The 24,221-nt window shown below is 42.6% G+C and overlaps 1 protein-coding gene across 10 annotated transcripts in view; it reads right to left on the bottom strand.

Annotated features, from left to right (window-relative positions):
* Nucleotides 1-24,221, bottom strand: part of MARCH8 (membrane-associated ring finger (C3HC4) 8, E3 ubiquitin protein ligase) — a 100,812-nt gene that overhangs the window by 11,095 nt on the left and 65,496 nt on the right. For 8 of the 10 annotated variants that reach the window (XM_010563492.1, XM_010563495.1, XM_010563490.1 and 5 more), the window contains 4 exons: nucleotides 14,852-14,902; nucleotides 3,593-3,672; nucleotides 2,439-3,284; nucleotides 302-482 (listed from right to left, as the gene is read on the bottom strand). In XM_010563492.1, coding sequence (XP_010561794.1) covers nucleotides 302-482; nucleotides 2,439-3,284; nucleotides 3,593-3,672; nucleotides 14,852-14,902 — 1,158 coding nt within the window. The remainder of the gene's footprint in view (nucleotides 1-301; nucleotides 483-2,438; nucleotides 3,285-3,592; nucleotides 3,673-14,851; nucleotides 14,903-24,221) is intronic. The other 2 variants (XM_010563497.1, XM_010563500.1) reach the window with 2 other exon arrangements.

Below are 24,221 nucleotides of genomic sequence, written 5' to 3'. Positions count from 1 at the left end.
AATCAGGTTGCTGCATGCAGATATGTATATATGTGTGTGTATGTACATTTACACACAGATTGCTGCCAGGCTACAATAGCTAACTCTCAGAGCTGGATTCCACTGATGTTGAATTTGCCAGGCTGAGTGTTAACTTAAATCCTTTTGCACCTATACAAAACTGACCAGACTTACTAAGGAGCCAGAGAAACATGATAAATACGTGGGGAGTGCTGCAGGCTCATGGGCAAGGACAGCCTCTTTTCAGAGTGGATCTGTATTTAACAAAGCATTTCCTTGGGGGAGCAGGTCTTGTGCCTACCTTTCGCAAAGGCTTCAGTTTTGTCTCCATGATGAACTCATACTTGCACAGTTCACAACATCGCGTATCTGAGCTCTTGATCCATTGCTGCAGGCAGGCTTGGTGCACAAAATGAAGACTTCCCGTGCAGTGACAGGGGGTAATCAAAGGGCTCTCATCATCTCCTTCACAGTGACATATCCTGAATCAGAAGCAAAGCTGCTCATTAGGAGAAGAGGAAGCAGAAAGGATGTGGAAGAGGCATGTAATATCTGTGATCACACACAGTTGTCCATTGAGGATCCAGAGACATACATATCAAAGGCATGTGTTCCATAAAGGAGCTAAAACTAAAGAACTCCATTGCTGCGCAAGCACACAGACAGGCACAAAATAATTGAGCACAGACACTGCTAACTAGACAGCTGCTTTCTAATAGATGAGGCGGACACACAGAGCCTGACAGAAATGCAATATCCAAAAGAAAAAACAGGGTAAGAAATGACAACGCTTCATCTAGAACAATAGCACTTAACTGAAAATAGCATTTAAACAGATCAGACAGCACTTCCCAAGACAAAATATGCACAGAGAGGTACAGCTACTCATGGATTAGGATCTGAAACAGAAGATAAAACAAAATTCCCAAACCAGTGGGGAAACAGCCCACCCCAGTATCATGAAGAGTTAATTTAGACAGCCTGGATATTGCACAAGAGAAGTGATTATTTCTAGTGCCAATTGCTAAGAGACAGATCCACACTGCAAAGCTGCAGCACGGAATCTCCCCAAAATACACATACTCTAAACAGACTAATGTTTTTGCTTTCCAGTTCTTACTTTGCAAGAGCTGCTAAGGAAGCATCAGCTCTGCAAAATTCCCCATTTCCCTCACAGCCTAACTGTGCAGACAGCAAGGACACCCGATACAGTGTCACTAGGAGGTGCTGGCATTTAATTTCCAGCTTCAATTTATACAGAACCCTTGGGTTGCATCAAACATCACTAAGTCCTTCTAACCATGTGGAAGAGGTCATGAATTGAAACGGGGTGGTAAGGAGCTCAGGGAATGAATGTAAGTTACTAAGCATATGTGAAGTACATCCTGGCATGCTGCCATCCCTGTCTATTACTGAAATCTCTTACTGATGTGTAGCATCTTGCCTCTTGCGACCTTGCTGATAGCTGGCAAGTGGAAATGAAGGTGTGGGTGGATTACAACAGCATCTTGTTGATGACAAGCCAGTACAGAACTAGATTTTGCTGGTAATGAGGGGGAAAACAAATAATATTGGCAAGTACTAACAAAGCCAGCTTCAGAAAGTGCTGTCAGGGAAGAGAAAGGTTAGGACAGTAAAATGCTAGGTAGAGGGTTGGGACGTTTGCTCCTGTACTTGCTGACTCCTGCTCCTCAGCCACATTTTGGAGCTGGGATAGGGCAGATCTGCAGACAAGTCAGCATGAAGACAGTCCAGAGCTAGCTGTTCCCACCGCCTGTGCACATGATTAATCCTCTGTAGTTGGAACAAGGACACCCATCCTTTTTGGATCTCACACTATGGACGTCACACAGGCCCACTGCTAACACTCAGCGCTCAGATCCCCCTGTCGACTAAGGCATCCAGAATGCCCTTTACAAATAAAAGAGTGTGGTGGGATACAAACTGTGAGGAAAAGATGGGAAAAAAAAATTTTTAAGCTATATTGACCTGATCTCAGAAGCAATTTTCAAACAGTGTTCTCCTCCTGATTCCCCACCCTCCGACCGAACCAGCAGTGACTGTCAGGACAACACATTGCTCATTAAAAGCTAAGACATGTTCAGCTTGGCCTTTAATATGCATAGCTGATTCTCTCCTGATATTCCCAGTCTGGGCACTGATAACAGAAAAATACCATCTCAGAACCCCAAACCTGAAACAAATTGCAAGAGAATTTATTTGACTCCAAAGGAAATTCTTTTGCTTAGTAGCCTTATTATGTGCATCAGAGGGGTGCAGGACAGCAGAGAGAAGGCTGCATGCTTCAAATTGCACATATTAAAGCAAGGTGACAGGGTGAAAGAAAAGACAGAAACAGCACAAAGGCAGGGGAAAGCAGAACGGTCACCACCGCACATGGGAGGGCTTGAAGGTAGGTGGTTCTCTGGTAAACCAACCTGCAGGTATCCCCCGATGTGGACACAGGGGAGAGAGGGGGGAATTTTTCTGAGAGGGGGGAAGGGCAGTCAAGGTCACTGTCCTTCTCAACTGAACAGAGTGGTGCCCGTTGCTCTTTGGTTTTCAATTTCACTGAGGTGCTGTCCTCAAAGACGTCATCGTCTCCCATATCATCAGAGCAGAAGTCTGTGCTTTCCACCAGCACACTGGAGGATTTCTCAGCTTGGAAGTGACTGGAATAGCTCTCCAGTTCGTGGAACTTATGCAGGCTGCTGGTGCTGGAGGTGTGGGAGAAGGAAAAAAGGTAACGCAACAGTTTTTTGCTCCTTGAGGTGTCATGGTCCACTTTGTCCTCCAGCAAGGGGATATGTACAGCGCTGTGGTTCTCTGCTCCTCCTGATGCACTCGAGTAGTTGGAAAGGGAAGGGATATAGGAGTGCTTAGAATTGCTAAAAGAAAGAGGCCTGAGATTCAGCGGTTTCCTCTCTTTAAGATGAAATTTGTTAATCCTGAAACACTGCTCTTGAGTTGGGGTCAATTTGCCTTCTGAGCGTGTTCGCTCCACATAGTCAAAGCACTCACTGGTGCTCTGTGCCTTCTGGTCCACGTCATTGAGGGACTTGGAGAATTTCAGAGTGCGGGTGGGCTTTACATTCTTAGCAGACCTGAGTGCCTGGCCCCGATCCTGCCCACGGGAGTTTCTCTTTGCTGCATGTAACGTGTCCTGACAGATTACTGTCACAGTGACCCCTTGTGTCAGAGGGCTCTGGCAGTGAGGATTTTTCAAGACAACAGCAGACTGCACTGGACTGTGATGACAACACTCAGAAAACACTGCACTGGAACTGCATGCAGAACAGTGGAATAAAAGCACAGAAAGTAAAAAACAATTACATAAGAGAACACATATAATTAAAAGTGAAGAAATGAGAATTATGGCTAGTGTGGGAATGGCAAACATAGCAGGCCCAAACAGTCAGTGGGATTCAATGAAGCAGTGTTAGACAGCAGTTGAGTCAAACAAATGGGATGCTTCATATGGGAACCCCACATCGCTTACTTCCCCGCACACGTGCTTTTTCAGTTGGTTTTTTTTTTCTTAATTTGAACCTCACACGAGCCTCACTGTAGCCATGCAAACAACACACTTTACCTGCAGATGTCCTGGTTGGATGGTGTAACAGAAGTCCGAGAGAAGCTATGAGGGGCAGAGATAGAGGTTGGACTTCCAGCCTGCAGTGAAATTAAAACAAACAAACAAAAAGAAGCAAGTCATAAGTTGCAACAGTTTGGTATGCACAGCAATAACCTTCAGGATTAAACACAGCATATGGAGTCAGATATCACTCTACATCAGATATTCAAGGGCTAGTTGCATTAAAGTGGCTTAACTGTCAAATGCTAGAAAGGGAGGTCATACAGCCTCATCCTGGGAAAAGTTGTAATCAGAACAGAAACGTCTTCCCCCAAGGTCAAATGCAGCCATCTCTGGAGCGGAACGTGCCAGCTGTCAAAACACTGCTCAGAACAATAGCGCAGGAAATGAGCAATGCTACGGTAATTAGAATAATTAGATGTAGGTGTTTGTATAGACTGGTTGGAATTTAGCTACCACATAATAGCTAATCCTTCCACTTATAATGATGACAAGAGATTAGAGGCTTGGGGCTTTTTTTTTTCACAAGACGGAACTGTCAGTAATTCAGTAACTCAAACACTATTTGGGGACTTACTTTCCATATTAGCATATGCACATGAGCACCTGCCAAACCAGACCATTCCCTGAAGTACTCTTTGTACTTTGCAAGGCCTTTCATCCAGCTCTTACTCTGACAGGGTCTTCCACCTACTTGGAGAAGAGGTGTGGCAGCAGTCACGTTTGTAAGACCCAGCAAGAGCACAGTGAGAAATAGAGTAACTGAAGAATTCAGAATTCAGCTGAACTAATTCAAAAAAATAGAGCTAAGCTCTTGGCATATTTCACACTTAATAGACAAGCCTCTAAAATCAATATAGTAAGAACCATCATTGTCTCAGAGCTGGGACTTGATGGGCTATTATCATAGGCCTTTTCTGCCGCTATATTCTGGGGGTCACTAACAGAAACTTCTCGACTCTTCCTAGAGGTTTTGGCGAGGAGAAGACCTGTGTTGATAACCTCATAATAGAGAATCTTTAAACCTGGTTCTTCCATGTTCCAGAGCTGCTGGATAGGCTGTGCCGCTCACCCACTGCTGCAAAACACCGCCTGCATTTCAAAATTCAAACAAAGGTTTACAGCTCTTTTGATCTGCAAAGCAAAACCTGAAACCCAGGAAGGAACAATGCAATCAGCGCAAGTGTCAACACCACGCTGGGCTGCACAAAAACCAGCAGAGCCAGCACAGACCTGGGCCAGGCAAGCACACAAAGCCAGACTAGGAGAAACCGCAGGTCATGAAAGGTGTGTTGCCACAGAAGCACGCTGTGCCCAGCCCTGTACTTCAGCTTGAGACGCCAGAGCTAGCTCAGTCATCAGTGCTTTGACGATCTCTGCTCGTGGTGCAACACACACACACTGCATCTGTCTCAATTTATTAAAAGCCCCTATGGTATATTTCAACAAGGCCACTGCAGGCTTTTACATTCTCATAACAAAAGCAAGGTTCCTTGTCACACAAGATACTCTTCTTTCTTTGTGAGAGAAGATGGGTGTACTAGAATACACGTGTTACTTTATAAATACAAATACAACCATCATCTTCCATGTTACAGGACTCATCTGTTAAGGTTTTGTTTCTCTAGCCAACAGCACTACAGAGAGCAATGTATCTGGCCTCACATTGGGATGCCTCAGGTGCACCAAACCTGAAAAAACAGGTATCCATTTACAGCTGGGTCTGCAAGAGTCAAGGGCAAGACTCACACACCTCAATCCGTAGCAAGACACTGTAACTTATTTCCCATTCTACCCAGCTAGGTAAATGTATAGAATAAAACCCAAGAGAATAACCTTGGGCCAGAAAGCAAACTGAACTATGTTATGACTGTGACAAAACAAATTAAAGACTTAAATATAAATTATTGGCTTTATCCTGGAAACTATGGTTCTTTACATTTTACACCACTTGCACATGCTAATGATATAGGATGCTGATCATGCAGTAAGGTGAATTCAGCTATTACTTGGAAATTTGCTCTCTATTTAATGCTTAACCTCACCTAAAAGCAGGTACATCTCTGACTTCAAATCCTATCTTTTAAAGAGTTTGTGCGGTAATTACTTTTTTTTTTAAAGAAAGACTGGCAAATTAGTGAAAGACCTGACACACTATAATCTGCTGCTATAATTACACAAATGAAAATTAATAAGACTTAAATAATGAATTATTTTAAAAGACACATTTAGCAATCTTCTAAAAACAAAATATTGAATCAGTAAAACAGCATGTTGCATTCTGCCATGGAAACAGAGCCCTATATTGTTGGAACTGAAGTCACAAATCAATTAATAAATCTGTCTCAGGTTTTATGTTATGAGCAAATCACAGAAGGCAACCTGCTTATAATGAATCCAATCTCTCTACTCCTTCACTTTAGCAATGAAGCTTTCCAAAAAAAGAGACAGCAGTATATATGATGTGACAATCTAATAGCAGATGACTAGACTCAATGATCCAAAATTTCCCTTCTGAAACCATGTTACTCGTTTCTTGATCCAATTGCCTGGCACCAAGACAGTGTCAAAGTCTCACCACTTGGGATATCAAAAGGCTGTGACAAACAAGAAATTGTGGAATTTCATTTGCATTTGAAGCTTACTATTCTGTTTCTAGATGCCAGCACTGTTCAGGACACCTTGCGAAAAACCCTCATCTGAGGCACATTTCCTTCTCCTCCTATCTTCCTGCTTAAAAACAGGAGGTCTGTTGCTCCATCTTCATATGTAATGCAAATGCAACCAAAATATGAACAGAAGTTAACACGCTTGGAAAGGCACCACAATGTGGAACAACAAAACAGTGGAGAAGTTACGCCCCACCCTCAGTTTAAGCTAACGTAAGCTGTGGCTACCACCAAAAGCCATGGTTCAATGAGCCTCCAGTCTCTCAGTCTGCCCTCCCTTCCTCCCATGCTTTTTGCTCATGAAAGTATTTACACAACTGCATTACAAATCAGATTAGGATAGCGAGGTGGGGTAAAACTAACCACTTCTTTTACTGAGCTTGTTTAATGCCAGTCACTTCCCTAGCTTCAGCTGCTGAAGGAACATCAGTTGGTTAGAGCAATAAGCCTCTAATGGCAAGGCACAATGCACTGACAAGAGAAGAGCATAGTAAAATGCAAGGTGCTGCCAAGAGCCCAAGAAGTAAGTTCTGCCAGTTCTAGAAGCAGAGGTGCATGCAGCTGATGCTGGCCAGTCCACACATCTTGGCTGGGTTTACCAACTCAGATACAGCAGCTATCAGGCAGAGAGGTGCCACAGAAAAGAAGAAACACTGGCAGCCTTGGGCCAGAACAGCGCAAGGAAGAGGCAATGTGATGGCTGAATGTAACAGAGAGGCGGATCCAGCTAGCTTGGAGCTCTGACGTTGCTCCCATCCAAGGCTCAGCCCTGAAGAGGCTGGGAAAATAAGCAATCAAAGCCTTCACCACACTGTAGCTTCTGGCACACACACCATCCTTAATGCCCCAGCAGCAGCCTCACAAGTAGCAGCACCTTTGGTTGAACCAGCCACTTATGATGGCAATAGCAGTAGTACGTTTTAAAGCACTCCTTGTCATAGGAGGTTTGTGCCATGCTCATTATGTGATGGGTAGCCTAAGCTTTGACAGCCTGAATTTGACCCTTCCAACCCTAGAATCACTTGCTGAATCTCTGTGGACTTTCATGCCTTTCGCATGGAGAAATATCACCTCCAATGACAAGCCTTGGAGCTATATGCTAAATGAGTTACCCTGTACAGCCCGACTGGTTGCCTAAAGTAGCTGAGGACTAAAGGTCAATAGTTAGTTAATTGTGTATATTGACATTCCCATCTAATGCAATTCAGTGAGGTCACAGTGTGGCCTTCCACACTGGTGTTTAGATAATCACAGAGACTCTGAAAGTAGTAATCCTTGGAAGCCTACAGCTCTCTGGAGGGTTGCCATCAAGAAGATATCTATCTATCTATCTATCTATCTATCTATCTATCTTATTTTATATGTGTGTGTGTGTGCGCGTGCACGCGTGCATATATATATATATATATGTACATATGTATCTATATGTATGTGCTGCCATAGCTGGTCTCATTCTGCCCCCACTCCACAAACAGTGTGATCTGTTGGTGGAGAACTCGGTGCCTTTCTGATTACCTACCTGTGATTACAGACTGCACACCAAAACCAAAAAACCCACCCTGCCTCAGAAAATAAAGTCATCTTTGAAGTGAGCCATAGTGAACATGTCAATGGCTTGGGTATATTCCAAGATAACCTGGTTATCTTAGAAGGCACTTTTGGGTGTAGTTGCTGTTGTCTCACTCTGGGCTGCATTTCAGTACTAGCAATTATACCTCATTGTAAAGAGCAGGGCCTGTCACATTCTGAAAGCCTTATCAAATTATTAATTGAAGGTAAAAAGTTAGAAACTACTTAAGTCCAGAAGAATTCCTCCACTGATTGGAAGTTTGAAGGAAGCAAAGAAAGGTTTTCCCGCACACCTGCAAACTTCATCATTTCTAGGTGCCACGTGAATAGGACCAGTACTGTGGCCCTACTATTTGTGCTACAAAAACACCTAGAAGTCTCAGCTAAGGACCTGGAACTAACATACTAAGCACTATACACATTTAATAACAGAGCACACCTCTCCTTTGGGCCGACAAAGGGTTAGAGAAAAGCAGCACAATTTTAAAGTCTTTTACTCAGGAGGAACTGCAGCACAAGGAGCTTCAGACAAATACAAATTTAGCAATAGAGCAAGGAGCCAAACACTCCACATCCCAAATTCCAACCTCGCATTTTGATTATGGGTTTGCCTTTATTTTACACTGTGATGAACCCACTTCAAAACTATGCTCTTCTGCTGGGCTAAAAGAAATATATATAAAATAAGAGAGCAATAAAAATCCTAAAAGATAGCTGCACTTACTGTCAAAAAGACTGATGCTAAAAGACGTCTCCAACACCACTAGACCATTGCAGCAGTTTCTGTCTGCCTCCGTTCCCCGTTAGAACGACAGGAGTACAGCGATGGTATTCTCTGCTGAGCCCACCCCAACCACCACCAGTCCCTCTGGGGATTAAAGAGACACAGCCAACCACACTTAAGTGTTAGCTAAGTGGAGACGTCTCCCACCACTGCCCCGCAGTTGTCCTGTCCCAAGCACAACCACTGATTGAGGCCCACGGCCTTTAATACCCTCCCCTGCCCCTAGCAATCCCCCTCTACTGTGACGCTTTTTCCGCACCGAGATCACAGTGCTGCGATCTGCAAGGGGCCACTGGGAGTTTTGTTTGAATCAGATTTGTCTCTCCTGGTATTAACACATCACAATGATGAACGTGGCATAAGCACACAGGAAAGACAGAATCAGAGGGATGGTTATCACACCCTGTGTTTTAAAAGAACTCATTGCCAAAGAGCTATTTTCTCTCTCTTGCACAGATCCTATTTAAACGTGTATTAAGAATACAAGGCTGCTGCTAGTCAGGGACATGTCAGGCACTTATCTTGCATGGTACATCTCCAGAGGCAGTGGAAGCCCCAGGCTCTGCTCCCATCTTAGTTTACACCACTGAAACCAAGACCAACCACCCCATACCTGTTCCTTTGGCAGGATCTAGGTATAGACAGTGATCTAGGAAAGAAAACAACAGTGACGGGGACCTTGTGAAAAAAGGCACCAAGTGCCACTGCAAGGCACTCCATAGCTAACCAGGCTAATCTTCAGATAGGCAAAGGACATCTACGAGAAGACCCAGGGAATCTGACTCAGTTTGTGCCACCCCTGCCCTGTTCACCTCCCATCCCTTTGACAGGGGCAGCCCCAGCCCTGTCTCATCCACAGTGGCAAAATTCAGTTCTGCCTGGTGTGCTGAGAAGTCCTGAGCGTGGGCTAAAGGCAGGCAGGGAGGTCTTGATTAAACCCAAGGGACACATCCATCATTTTTCTCAAGCCACTGCAGAACAAATATAATTGCTTGGCTCCAGCCATCCACCAGGACGCAACATATTTGTGTTTTTATGCTTTCAGCAAGTGCTGTATTCCAGTACATGTTGACTGATGGCTCTCGCTAAAGCGCACTGCAGCTGTAAAGTCTGCAAATCTCATCTGTGGAACAGACGTGGTTGTTTCACTGCACCCATGCCAAAGGAGGCCTCCAGCTGAACTAGCACATCCAGGCAGCAGTGCAAGGAGACCAACCAGCCGTGCTGAGTGTATTAACCTGACACTTGAGATAGCCAGAACTGGCCACCTACAGACAGTCTGGATGTTGTGAAGGGCAGACAGCCTGGCTGACAGGCTGTTTTTGAAAGCTTTTCCTAAATACCAACATGGCAGGATCAAATATCAGTAACTTCTGGTCTTCTCCATTAAATTCTCCTTACCAGACTTGTGCCATTTTGATTTCCAGTGCATATTAAAATCAAGTGTCTTTAGCTGGGATAAGATTCACTATTAGAATGAAAAGTAGTTAAAAAAACTGGGGGGGGGAGCCAAGAAGATATGAGAAAGAGGCATCTGAAATTTTCAGGATGATCAACTCCACCATATAATTTTGGCAACAATTCCATAGGAACCAGCAGTCAGCTGCTGGAAGAACTTTGTTCCATACTTTATATAATGTATATGACTATAATTAAAATTATATCTAGAAACTAGGAGTGAAGCTGAAGTCAGCTTCCCCTCACTCTTCCTAAGGAAATCTAAAGGAGGATTCTGGCAGGAACTTTCTCTAGAGATACCAGAGCTGAAGGCACTAGAGAAAGAAGGCTATCTATCCTTTCAAAATCTCCCCAAGCGTAATTCAACCTGCCTATGGCACAAGATTAATGTTGAATAAACCCAGTAACAACTGCACAGGTTCTGCAGGGAGAAGAAGAAGAAAAAAAATATAGCCCTTTGCCTTTAAAATCTTCCTCAAAATACCTTGAATGGACGGAGGCAACAAAAGAGAAAAGGAAACTCCTGCAGGTTCCTTCTTCATAGGGTGCCCTCATACCTATATGAAGTAAGAATCCAGCCCGAGGAGAGGGGATTTATCACAGCACAGGGAGACTATCGCACTTCTTACGAACATGACTGCACCGTGCCCCAGCATGAGATTACTTGCTCTTGTGGGTGGGGAAAAGAGCATACCTTAATCTTCACACTATACAATTTTCCATGTCCTTTCCTTTCCCCAATAGCTCAGTTGAAGGACTTAATTTTTTCAAGCAACTTCTCTTTCCCTACACCCAGGCTCATGTACCTGAACGGAACACCTCCAAGCAGCAGTTCTTTTCAGTAAGCCTTGGTCATCTGATAGATAGAGGACAGCTAAGCTCTGCAACTGAAAAACCTGGACTGCTTTTTTACAGACAAACGCTCACTGAATCCATCAAAGCTTCAGGCAACAGTGGACGTGTGTATTCATATGCTTTTCTAAATCTGTTCCAAGCTGATGAACAGCCTAAATGGATTTTAAATTTCATAGCAAGCTTAGGCTACCACTTTGCATCTGCACTGGCTGCCATTCAGCCCAAGAATAATTTAATACTTTACAGTGTGCTTCTGCTCAAAAGATAAAACTGTACAGGCCTTCAGAAAAGACACAGCATTTACATTTTTTAAGGAGTGCCCTTTTGATTCCTTTGCTGTGATCTCAGTATTAGCATTTTCAAGGTTTACCCCTTAGAGGGCTGTGAAAATAAGACTACAAAGTGCTTCTCCACTACGCTAAAATCAGCCCTCCAGAGCAATCAGATGACAGGAACAGCACACAGATGACCTGAAGATATTTCCATATGTCACATCATCAGTTTCAGGATATATCAGACACTTTGAAGCTAAACAATGTCACTAATTTGAGGATAACTGTTTACAGACCAGCTTTGTTAGTGACCTTGTTTAATCTGCTTGTAAGCACAATTCCTTTATCTAAGAGCAGAGGGCATGAATTACCACCACTGTGAAAATCCCTTTTTTAGCTGCTGCCAGCAACTAGCTGTGTTTTAGGGTTAATTTCATCTATATTTAGAGGATGAAGCTTCTATAAAGCTTAATTATTTTTCTGTGTGGCTTGTATGATGAAGCCACTTACCAGTGAACAGTGGCTTCTTGGCAAAAGTGCTGGCTTAGGGTAAACAGTTGAGATGTCAATCTGGGCAGTATACACCTGTGCCAATCGGAGGTGTTTCAATTAGCATCACTGTGCTTGAACAGGACAAGTCAGGAATTGGGCTGTGTCCAAGTCCCATGACTAAATCAATTCAACCTGCCTTCAACACTATTTTTTTTAATTTCAAAACAAACATAGAAAAGATTCGAGAAATTCAAACGTTTCATGTGGAGCAGATTTAAAAGGAGTGTTTGAAATATACACACCAAAATCCCAAAGAAGAGCCTGGAGGAATGCCACATCCCCCGGTGTGCAACAGACTGCACAAAACCTAATGGCACCATATGAAGATCCTCCTACATCTTATTCCCTACTCCTTTTTCTGCTGCTTCTGGCCTCCATCCCCAGTCAAGTATTCAGGTGATTGTTTTTTCTTGGCCTGGCCACATGTACTAGCATCTCTTCAGCCTCTCTTAGCATCTGCCTCTTGGAGAACTGCCTTTTTGCCCCTTCCTCCCAAGGGACAGCTCCACCTGGCCCCAACACTTGGGGTCTATGTTCAGAGAGGTCCTGCTACCTCTACCAGCTGATCTCATTTTCAGTGGCACCATCTGTCTGCCTCGCTCCTTGCTTACTTTTAGCCCTAGGGCATTGCTTTCCTTGGTCACTACGACTAACACAGCATCCTCTCTTGGCTAGAGGCTGAGTTCTGACTCAATCCTTTCCACTCATATTGCACTGTGCAACTGAGAGCAGTGGAAAGATACACAGTAATAATCACAGCGGGTTCATAATGACATATCAGCACCAGAAACACTTTGAATCAAGTGTCAGCGCCAAGCATTTGTAGCAATTTGCTACATTGCTATGCTGTAAGTTAAATTTGTGTGGAAAAATAATAGCTGAAACAGTCATTTGCAGGAAGCATGATCATTATTTCTGTACACACACACAGAGCCCCCAACATATCTGGAAATGCAGCATGTAATTGATTAAACTCAATTTTGGTTAAATAGCTCCTCTTAAAATGGTGTAGTATCAACAAGCTCTGTGGATTTCATAAAGGGCTATAAAGGCAGCCAAGCATTTCCATACTTTTTCCTTTACATGTATTCAATCTGCCTTATTGGCTAGGTTGTTACATTATTCTAAACAAAAATAAAAGGCACTTTTCTATTAAACCTCAGAACTAATGAAAAATTTCCCACGTACTTAAGCTTCCACGCAGCATGCCACTACTATAACCTTTCCTGTTTTGTCGTACAAATTGCTTGCAACAGCCAACCCACCTGTAGACTGCAAAATAAATTGTTGCAGCTTAGCACTGAACTGCCTGGATGTGCAAGGCAGCGTTCGGATGTATGAGGCAAATCAGGGGACTGATTTCACCGATGGGACTTCTACTTCTGGCCCTTATTAGAAGCTATCTCCAGAGTGGAGTAGGTGCATGGAATGAATCAGAGACAGAGGTGACAGAGGAGCAGTAAGAACATCAATACCTCTGGGAAGCTCATGTTTGCAAGTGAAAAGTCTCACCCATTGAACTGGCAAAGCTGACTTCTGCTCCCCTTGAGAACTTTAGCTTTTGCAACACACAGCAATCATGTTGAACATTTCAGTGTTTCAAGATGAATGCAAATATTGATGTCTCACTTGCCAGCACTTCCAGGGAGAGCTTTGCCAGAGTGCAAGGTCCTTCCCACTGCACTGCCACACTACCAGTTCTTGATGAGTTAAGAATGAACTGCGCAGCTTCGTATGGGTACCAAACTGCTGCTGCCAAAAGGCTGCTGAATTTCAGACATTCTAGGAAAAGTACAACAACACTTAATGATGAAACTACCATCTCTGCTGAGCAACGCCTGAAAATCCAATTAAGGATCCCTAAGAAGAGAAGATCCAGGGTAAGAAGGAACTGGCACAGTCCCATTTTAGAAAAGCACAGGCGAGAAACCCTTTCTGTGAATGCACATTTTCTGACACCAAATGCGAAACACAATCGCACATCACTCCATGATAACAACACCTTCAGCTTGGTCAATACCTTGTGCATTGGACAGTTCCCCTGCTCATTATTTAAGACACCCAGTAATCTTGTCTTTCTGCTCCAAAGTGAAAGTTGTCTGTGCCCATATAAAGTGTAAATTAAGTGCAGCCACTGTTTCCTCTGCTGGAGATAGGCATGAATAGCTTCCTATACCCTGAACTACCCAGAATAGAAAGAAGAGACTTGAGCTTGTCGCAGCCATAATGACTCAGTCTCTCATTAAAAGTCACTATTACCAGCAACATCAACTGTGGCAATGAAGGGTTGAGCTTTATGCACCCCACGAAAAACACTGGTCAACGAGCACAGCCTTGCTTGCATGAAGGCTTGAAGCAATTTACTTGTGTAAGCAAAAAGGTGTCAGGCTTCCAGCTGATTATTTGTAATGCAGAAGTAGGAGTAATGTATTGTAATAAGTTATCTTGGACAGAAGATACCTTTTTCCTAACGGCATAACAAAGCAATTGTACATCCATCGGCTATACTGAAGTGTGACTAGAAAGGGTAGAGCATCACGCTTCCCTTACAAGATCACGGCCTGTAATAGCAAAATTTTTATTGCAATTTAAAATTTTTATTTTAAAATAACATAGTCATGCCCTGATACCAATGCATTTCATGGTACTAACAATATTTCAGTGTTGAAGTGACAATAAAATAATTAACCATATATCCAATACATATTACAGGATGCATGGCTATACAAGTCTTACAGAGAACATTACATCAGATAGCTTATGGTATAAAAGAACATAATTGAGTGATGTTTTTTGGAGTGATTTTCCCCCCAGGATAAGATCTCAGGCATCTGTCATCTATCTTGCTCCTACCAAGCTAAGGAGGCTGACTGTGTGAAAGACGAAACCTACTGTAGCTTCCATTTCATTTGACCTGTAAAGAGAGTCTGAAAACACCAGAGAGTTCTAATGTTTCAGGAGTGACTATCAATGACAGACAGGCACAAGAAGCATTTTCTACTGGTCACATTGTCATGTATATCGCTCCAGTTTTAAAATGAAAGAAATCCCAGCATCCCCAAGTTTATCAAAGACTAAGTTATATCGAGGAACATACCTTTGAGATGTTACTAGAGCGGCTCACAGAATGCCCCAAAGCCTTCTCATTCTGAAAGAGGAAGAACAGGATCACTGCAGCAACAAATCACAGTTATGAGAATATTTTAAAGCTGGTATTAGAAACCAAATTCCACAGAGAAAGTCCTACAGCTGTGGCTTTTAAGGATGGTGCTTCTATTGACATCAGCCTGATTTACAATAATCACAAAATTGCTTTGTTTGCTTAAAAAGATATTACCTTGCTGAAAATCACATAGGCAAGACAAGTACAAACTGAGAAATACTAGAACAATGACTTCTTCTCCCTATGAAAACTGGAAAGCCCTTTTCTCGGATGGCGTCTATTTTGGAAAGGATATTTCTCAGCCCTGCTTCATCTACATCTAAAGGCAAACATCCAAGCACTAAAACTGAAAGCTCTTGCTTAAAGAAAAACAAAAGTATCACAGTGATGTCTGGAAACAATTGTGAATAACCACATGCATGTCATTTCAGGAGACAAAGCAGAATTACTGAGGAACTTCCTATTTACCACAGAACTCATAATTAAACTGGAAATATTATACAAGATGGAAATGCAGAAGCTGCAATTCTCAAAACTGTAATCAGTGACAACTGTATCTCTTGCTCACTTTTCAGTGTGCAGACCCTGACTGATAAGGATGACAATCTTACCTCCTACCAAAATAAACTGTAGGTTTCACCAAGATGTTTTGTCCTCTAAGGGTTCTAGGTTTCTGAACATCAGTTTACCATAGGTGTAACGGGACATGACTGCCCCACTGGGAGGAGCCTAGAAATTGCTCTGCAAAGACTTTTCTGAATAAAATCCAACAGGAAATACTTTCTTCTAAACAAACATTACAAATAGGGCAAGTCATAACATTTGGTTACAGTTTACCGTAAGTGTAACTGGACAGAATTGCTTCACTGGGAAGAGCCTAGAAATTGCTCTGCAAAAACTTTTCTGAATAAAATCCAACAAGAAACACTTTTTTTCTAAGCAAATATTACAAACAGGGCAAGTCATAACATGTTCCTCTAACTCTGTGAAGCTAGGATGTAAACTGGTTTGAGGTTTAAACCCTCTGAAAAAAGGGTAAATTTACTACTTTCTCCTATGGGCTCTATGCTGGGTAAGAGTTTCTAGAAGTGCATCTTTTCATCTAGGATTTTAGGAATCAAACTCTTTCACCTTTATTCCTGAAGAGAATGTAACCTAACAGAGACACTTTGGCAGCACCCTCTTCCAGTTCTCATTGGCACTGACAGATCAGACAGAGCTTGACATCAGAAGTCCTTCATATATAACAAATGGTGACATAAAAAAAAAGCCCAAAGCAGTCCACTGCTGTTACTCCTAGATCAGCTTGGATATAGCACACTCACTGGTTTCAGACCTCCTGCCTATGGTTTGTTACAATTCAAACCACTTTCAATGACTAAAGCCCATGTCAAGTCAGCCTGGCTGGCTGGGCACCCAGATGCTACACCCACACTTTGAGACCCCTGAGCTCCCCAACACTTCTACCGACAGCACATCCCCAGAGCAACTTCAAAGTTTTGTGTTGAGAAAAGAGAAGGCAAGGCAAAAACTTCAGCGTGTGCTTACAAAAGCAGGCTGACCCTTCCTTACAACACTGGTTGCCTCTCAACAGAGTCCTGGGTATCACCTCAGTTGACAGATATAAATTGCACTTCCTCCCTTAAAAACGTGAGGAAGCAAATGCAGTGTTCTCAAATCCTCTGTATGTAGGAGTTTGAGTACCCAGAAGACAGTACAATAGTGTTTAAGAACAGAGGAGAAGTGACCAGGGAACCCCCTGCCAGTTTTGACTGATGGCCAAACTAAAAATCAGCAAGGATCAGCTTAAGGTCTGGAATAGTTGTGGCCTAAATTACCACTGACTTGAATGCCAGATATGCAATGTGCAAGCTGAGTTTGATTTTTGAGATGACTATGAGCTTTTGTTACATAGATAACAGTATTCCCGGAACAAAAACAAACAGGTCAAGACCCCCAAAAATATGGACATGATGCTTATGTGAAGACTAACATTGGACGGGACTTCTGCCAGAACCAGTATGGCTAAGAATTGACTCCAACCGTATGGGAAGGACCTAGCTGATTTCATCAAAGGCAGTGTAACTACAGCAACAGAAAAAAAAAGTTCATTGAAGCTGTAGAAGGCGGGAGGAAATAAAAAGGGGGCAGGAACATGTTCTCAAGCTACGACAAAAAGAGAGCAACACAAGCTGACAAGCACAAAGAGTTGTCATTGCATATGTGTGAGGTGTGGGGGGAAGCAGGCTGTGCTTGGCCTTCTAGGGATGTGTGGGAGGTAAACAAAGCAAGGCTATATGGGACAAGGGAAAATGATAGTGACGAGCAGGACCCGTGGCCAAGAAGTCTGCCTAAAGCAACACATACAGCTCCACACAGGTGACAGTCTCAAACCCAGCCCTAGGTGTCAAAGACTTCTGGGTGAAATTCCTAAAGACAAAATTAAACAGAGCAGAGGTTTCTTCACGTTAACTCAATGCTCCCCAAATACTGCTGTCTAGCTGAAGAAGATGCCTGCAAGGGAGCATGACTGAACTTACACAGGCACCTGTATTGAAAAGGATGTGCTAAAATCTAATAAGCACAAACAGGCTGGAGGACAAGACCTGTATTTGCACAACACGGTAAATGATGCAGAGCAAACACACTCTTAGCCATGCCACAGAAACTAGTCTTTCTGCCTCTGCTCCCAGAACTGATTTTATCTGATGGATGCCAGGAGCCTCTGAGAGACAGATGCTCATATTATCTTTATTGATCTACTGTTGGAAACATACCTATCAGAGCTTTCAGTCAGCAGATGACTGTGAACAGTTCGTTTTGTTATTGAAAGAATGATCATTTTGAAACAAAAAAGTGGTCTTGAAAAAGGGTTACAGAGGGCATACACACATATATTTAAGTATCGGTGATATTTCTAAAGGACTCCTAGCCACCTAAGTGCTTTTTCACATCTCAGCTTCTTTACCACACAAAGCTGGTTCCTCCATAAAGCCAACAGGAAATTCACTACAGCCTTAGCCCGGGTTGGCCAAAATCTGTACTGGCAGAGCTACTTACACCGACAAGGAGGAGAAGCACCAACTCAGCCACATTTTCAAGGAGTGACAACTGACCCAACAGCCACTACTTGATCCAACACAGACTTGCAAATAATACACACAGTCTGGCTATCCCATCAACTACCAAGCAGCCCCATCACCCAGATAAAGTTGCTTCAGCCCTTGGACACCAACTGACCCTGTCTTAGCCTGTCTTCTAATCAGGCATATTTTTTTGAAAGAGTTGCTCCAAGTATCACAGTTTATATACAAGCAGACTTTAAAATGTGTTGGGCTGAAAACAGATAAACAACTGAGTTTCCCTGTGCAACAGTAATTTCCAGTTCACCATGACCACTCAAGTAGCACCCCTGCCGAAGGAACGTACAGTGCTTCCTTGCTAGCTTCTGCAAAGGACCAAAAAAATTTTTTCTTTTTAAATCATTAAACAGCAACAGAAACACTTCTAAGTAATACAGTTCATGAAGTCTAGCTGTGCTGTTTAATTCTCTTTTACAAATAAAATAATAAACATCTATCCTTCAGGAAAAAGCACTGTGGAAGCCATTAAATAGAGCCGGTGCTTGCTGGTGTTTCCCACGCTGTGATACATTAAGGATGCCTTAAGTTTTCCAGTCATTAATATAGAAAAGAGCTGTAAAGCCATGGAAGGAGCTCCTGGAATAGGTAGATTTTAATGGCAGGCACAACTACTAAGTGGGGAACAGAAAAGTTAAATAGATAAAAATTATTTTAAAGGCAAACAAACAAAAGCTCACTTTTCACACTATATCTATCACCGGTACTTTCATCCTGGGATCTTTTACCAATTATTCACAAATTAATACTGACATGGGAGTGGCAAGGATAAGCTTCCATTATGGTACTATCACTACCCAACAAATAAAGGTCTTCAGAGGCTTTTTCTAGTATGTTCCCCTTGTACATTAAAACATATTCTAGTCTAGTAATTACAACTCCAAACAAGCTCTCCTTCCTTCTTACAAAAGCATTAGTCTTTGCACTTCAGTGAAAGGTCAAGACAAATGCAACATCTGCCAGCATGGACGATGCAATTATCACCAGTTAAAGCAAGTGTCACTCTACTTTAGCAGATCAGTCTTTCTGTATGGGATAATGGGAATCCTGCCTTTCAAATCATCCTAGTCAACTAGAACCACCTGGCAGGCACTTAAAAAAAAAAATCTAGATAGGAAAAAATTACAAGTGCAACTTGTAACTTCTCATGAGCCACTCGCTGCCAGCTGCTGCTCCGAGGTCCCCATCAGAGCCTGGCTCTAGGGAAATAAAGAGGAAGGCAGAAGCAGGGAAATGATTGAAAAACAGAAAAACTGCTACCCATTCCTACAGTGACATGTTTCTCTAAGCTTTGGGATGTACTTGCTTGCAATTGTCTGAATCCCCTCCCAACTTTCCTTTCTTTTTCTATCTTCCCCTTGAATTTGCTCCCTACTGTGAGTGACAGAGCTGCCTCCTTCCTTCAGCAGTTGCTTTAGCTCACATCTGCTTTCCTGCAGGGCTCTTCATCTTGCCTTCTCCACCTTGCTAGCTCATTATTTTCCCTTCTGCCACCATTCCTTGGTTACTCTTGCATGACATCTCTCCCTTCTCAGTTCAGAGATCTAGAAGCCAACACTTCTCTGCCATCCTCCCTTTTATCTCAGTCTTCCATATTCAGTACTTCAAGTTACTTTACCCTTACTTCCCTACCATAACATACCCATTTTCCACTAAGCGCAACAGCTTAACTTACACAGCCAAACCCAGAACCCTTGTGAGCCACCTGAGCCTGAAGAAGGGGCTCTGCTCACTGATAACAATTCAGGCAGCCACAGCTGCTCTTGTGCACTTACAATACCAATCTAACATACTGACCTTTCTCCAAACTCAGCTGTAGACTTAATGGAGCCTCAGCAAGTGGGCATCCTAAAGAAATACAATATGTCCTTGACAGGATGGAAGGGGGAAAATACCTTGGTAAAATGGTTTGGATTTTGTGTTTCCAACATTCTGGGTTTCAGTCATTAAGGCAGGTAAATAGAAGACAACAGAGGAAGCAGTCTCATAGCTGCTTCTGGCTACATCCCTGACTACACACCTACATTCAGTCCTAAGTATGGCTAATACTAAACCAGTCTTTATCTCTGCTCATAGACCTGCAGAAGAAACTGCAAGCCAGATCCCAATGGTTTAGCAAGGTGATTTTTATTCTCTTTTCCTCTGGGAAAGGAGGACAGAGGGCACCACAGAAAGGCCCTCCTTCGTCCTCAAGCCACCAATGGCTATGTATGAACCTAGCACATGCCTGCTTCCTGAAGTCTTAATTTTCTAACACACCAGTGACCTGATAGGGAACTATATTCCCCATTTGGCAATACAACTTTTATGTTACATTATCTTATATGAAAAAATGGGTTAAGATCCTAATCTAATGATAAGAGTTCTCCAGCTAAAATCTCAGTAATGAAGAACAGAACCAGTTGTTTTGATGATGTTGTTACTGCAATGCCCCAGCCGCATATCCCTCCCTACAAGGTAAGTACTAATGCCTCAGCCCAATAGAGACACAGTTAAACAAACCAAAGCAGACTGGCTAGGGCACTGCCTACTTGTGGTTTTCTACCTGGAATCTGAAAGCTGTTCTGATCTTACTTTGTGCACTACAACTGCATTTTACAATGATAGTTTAAGCACAAGATCAGTATCTAGTAAAATCACTTGCTGTTATCAACGAGTGACACAGGCACCATTTCAACAAAGCCTTCTGCATAAATGGTTGCTTGCCTTAATAAAAAACTTTGCAGAAAAGAATAAGTAAGTAATAATTGCTCCCATTCATAAAGCAGTTCTCATTCTTGGATCTTATGAGAATTACAGAATGGGACACAGAATAGCATTGCTTGAAATGGTGAGGTGCTGAAGTACTGAGTAGCTGAATGACCCTCACATGGCAAAGCAGCAACTCAGGAATGAAACTCAGTTCTTCCATCAAGTCCCATGACCACAGCATGAATGCACAGTTGTTCTACAAACACGCAGTGGTACACACCTAGGTATTGTTTCAGGTTTCATAACTCTGTCAGATTTCCTAACAACCTCTTCCCAGATTTTCTGCAAATCTTGCACTGCAACTCTGTACCTGTGTCCTGGTTTTGGCTGGGATAGAGGTAATTTTCTTCCTAGTAGCTGGTATAGTGTTATGTCTTGGATTCAGTATGAGAAGAATGTTGATAACACACTGATGTTTTCAGTTGTTGCTAAGTAGTGTTTAGACTAAGTCAAGGATTGTTCAGCTTCTCATGCCCAGCCAGCAAGAAGGCTAGTGGGCGGCACAAGATGTTGGGAGGGGACACAGCCAGGGCAGCTGACCCAAACTGGCCAAAGGGGTATTCCATACTATGTGACATCCTGCCCAGTATATAAACTGGGGGGAGTTGGCCTGGGGGGATTGCTGCTCGGGAACTAACAAGGCACAGTCAATGAGTGGTGAGCAATTGCATTGTGCATCACTTGTTTTGTATATTCCAATCCTTTTATTATTATTGTAATTTTATTATTGTTATTATTATCATTATTAGTTTCTTCCTTTCTGTTCTATTAAACTGTTCTTATCTCAACCATGAGTTTTACCTTTTTCCTTCTGATTCTCTCCCCCATCCCACTGGGTGGGGGGGGAGTGAGTGAGCAGCTGTGTGGTGCTTAGTTGCTGGCTGGGGTTAAACCACAACAACCTGAACAGTGGAAAGTACAAAGAACATAAACTTTTAGTCTGGGGAGAGGTGTTGTGGTTGTTGTTGACAATATTGGCATGTGCACTTAATTGTCTAAAGTGGATAGAAGGAGAGGAAAGAAATGGGAGAAGGCTTTGTGAAGTATTTTCTTCACCTGTCAAAAAAATGGATTGTTAAATTACAAAAGCTTTGTGAGCACTAGATCTTGTGGCTGACAGAACCCAACATTTAATTACTTCAGTAGGAAATGGTATTTTGCATATCAACTGAATATTGCCTTTATTTATTTGGCAGTCACCAGGTCATCATGGAAGAGCAATAAATTTACTGTTTATAAAGCCAATACTTGGCAAACTTCTTAAACCTTCCTCATTTCCAATTTTTATCCATAAAATATGATGAAATATCATCAAGGTTCATCAATGATTTTTGCATGCAGCTAGAAGAGTAATGAAAGGAAGAATAATGGCACCTATGCCTAGCATCTCTGCTCTTGTGCAGTATTTACCCCTGGACATTGGAAACTGAGGAGGTGATGGAAATCACACCACCTATTTCCTTTTTTGCTTTCCTAGAGACCCAGTATAAATACTGAAAAAGGAATCCAAACAATCTGCCCCGTCCATCTAGTCCAGTATCTTCTGTTCTTGGATGATCCCACTTGATTCTCTGGGACCAGCAATTCATGAATGAGTGTGGAAACCCAATATAAGATTTCAGATATTCCATCACAGTGGAAAATCTATAGCAAGTTCACTGCGGATTACTCAGCTCACTAACTTGCTCATTCATGCTCACATCAAGCTACTTCACATAGTGGGAGACAAATTCAGAAAAACAACCTGAAGGCAAAAAACAAGGCTGGAAGTAAAACCTAGGACAATTAACAAGCTTTATTCCAGGTGCTGACCTTACAGCTGTGCCTGAAAACATCAGCAACAGAAATAAAATCATGAGATCATATGGCTTTAACAGAAAAGAAAGACCAACAAAAGGATGGCTTTAATGGCAGAGTTCAAGGAATTCAAAGAACAGGCCCCTCTGGGGTTTGGGGAGGGGAGTGAAGGAGGCTAACAGATCACAAACAAGAAATATAAATGAGAAGAAATTCAAAGAACAAGGCAAACACAGCAGAATGCTGAAGTCAAATAAGAATCTCTTGCCTATGTCTGCACCACAGTGTGGTCAGAAGAACAATGCATTTCATCTCCAGTCTGCCTTGTGAATAGCTCTTAGAGCTGGCATGGATGTACCTGATACTATGCAAACCTGACAGGCATGCAGGTCCCTACATGTTCCAGATATGGTCCACCTGTGTATAAGTCCTTACTCATTGTGTATTGCTGTGTGCTTAGTCTTGCCAGTTTGGTCTTAGAAGTATGTGGGATACAATGCTTAAATACACTCTTAAGTTCAGCGATACACCAGATAAGGTGAGGAGAGCATTCTCTTCAAAAAGGCCCTTTTCTTTATGGCTTTGTTCTCCAGACTTTTTTCAACATACCATTTTTCTGTTTTTTGCATTGCTTTGCTTTATTTCCAAAGGCTCCATGAAGTGCATCTGATGGATAACCTGTGTCTCCAGCTGCCATTTCAAAATGGAGATCTGATCTCCGTCTCCCCTCTTTAGTTGTTTGATTTTGAAAGCCTTCCTCTTGCTGAGCTGAGGCTGCCTCACCTGGAAGAGCAAATTTTAATTTCTGCACAAGACCATCAGTCTGATATATTTCACTAAAATTACATTCATTTGCACACTCACTATATTCACATGCCAGGTGCCCAATTTCTAACAAAGAAAGTAGGCTACAAACTTTGGCATCCAACATGTTTTATGGATGTTCTTATCTTGCTGTTGCCAGACAACCTGCCTAAAATGGATGCACGCCTTCATGTGATGCAACACATAAAAATGAATCCTTCCCTCAGGGAACAAATTATATGAACTACAAAAGACATGATCCAAAAATATATAGCTTTCTTGATAATGGAAGAAGTATGCATTAACCTTACCTGTGTGACAGCGAAAATGCCGTTTCAAACAATTTCATGTATTTAACAGCAGAGAGATACAAACACTGAGAAAGCCAGCAATTATAAACAGATTAAAAGGAATAACATTCTATCTTTTGTGAAGTAACTGCATTTAATGCAACTGCTGGAATTCTCATGGTACACTACACATGTCAATATGCCAAAGCAATTGACTATTTTAAACATTCACAGATTAAAAAACCCTCTAGGCAACTGGCAATTTGGAATTTCTCAAGCTGCCAAAAGACATAGGAAGCCTGCAGCTTAGATGAACTCTCCAAAGAGCTGGCCTTTCTTGGTGTCTACACAACTTTGCTGGCTGAGACGCTTGCTGCTGGCCCAGGCTGTGTGCCAGCATGAGCTCCTCAGGCAAGGTGGCAGGCAGCTATGCAGTTTGCACGTCGTGTGTAACTTGGACACGATGCACGTGCCTGGGTCACTGCCTCTGCTCAGCTAAGAAGGTCCACAAAGCCTCTGTGA

The sequence above is a fragment of the Haliaeetus leucocephalus genome, unplaced genomic scaffold (assembly GCF_000737465.1).
Source record: "Haliaeetus leucocephalus isolate CR32 unplaced genomic scaffold, Haliaeetus_leucocephalus-4.0 Scaffold168, whole genome shotgun sequence".
Classification (NCBI taxonomy): domain Eukaryota; kingdom Metazoa; phylum Chordata; class Aves; order Accipitriformes; family Accipitridae; genus Haliaeetus; species Haliaeetus leucocephalus.
Note: the sequence above shows the minus strand (reverse complement) of the source record. Positions and strands in the feature narration are given on the sequence as shown.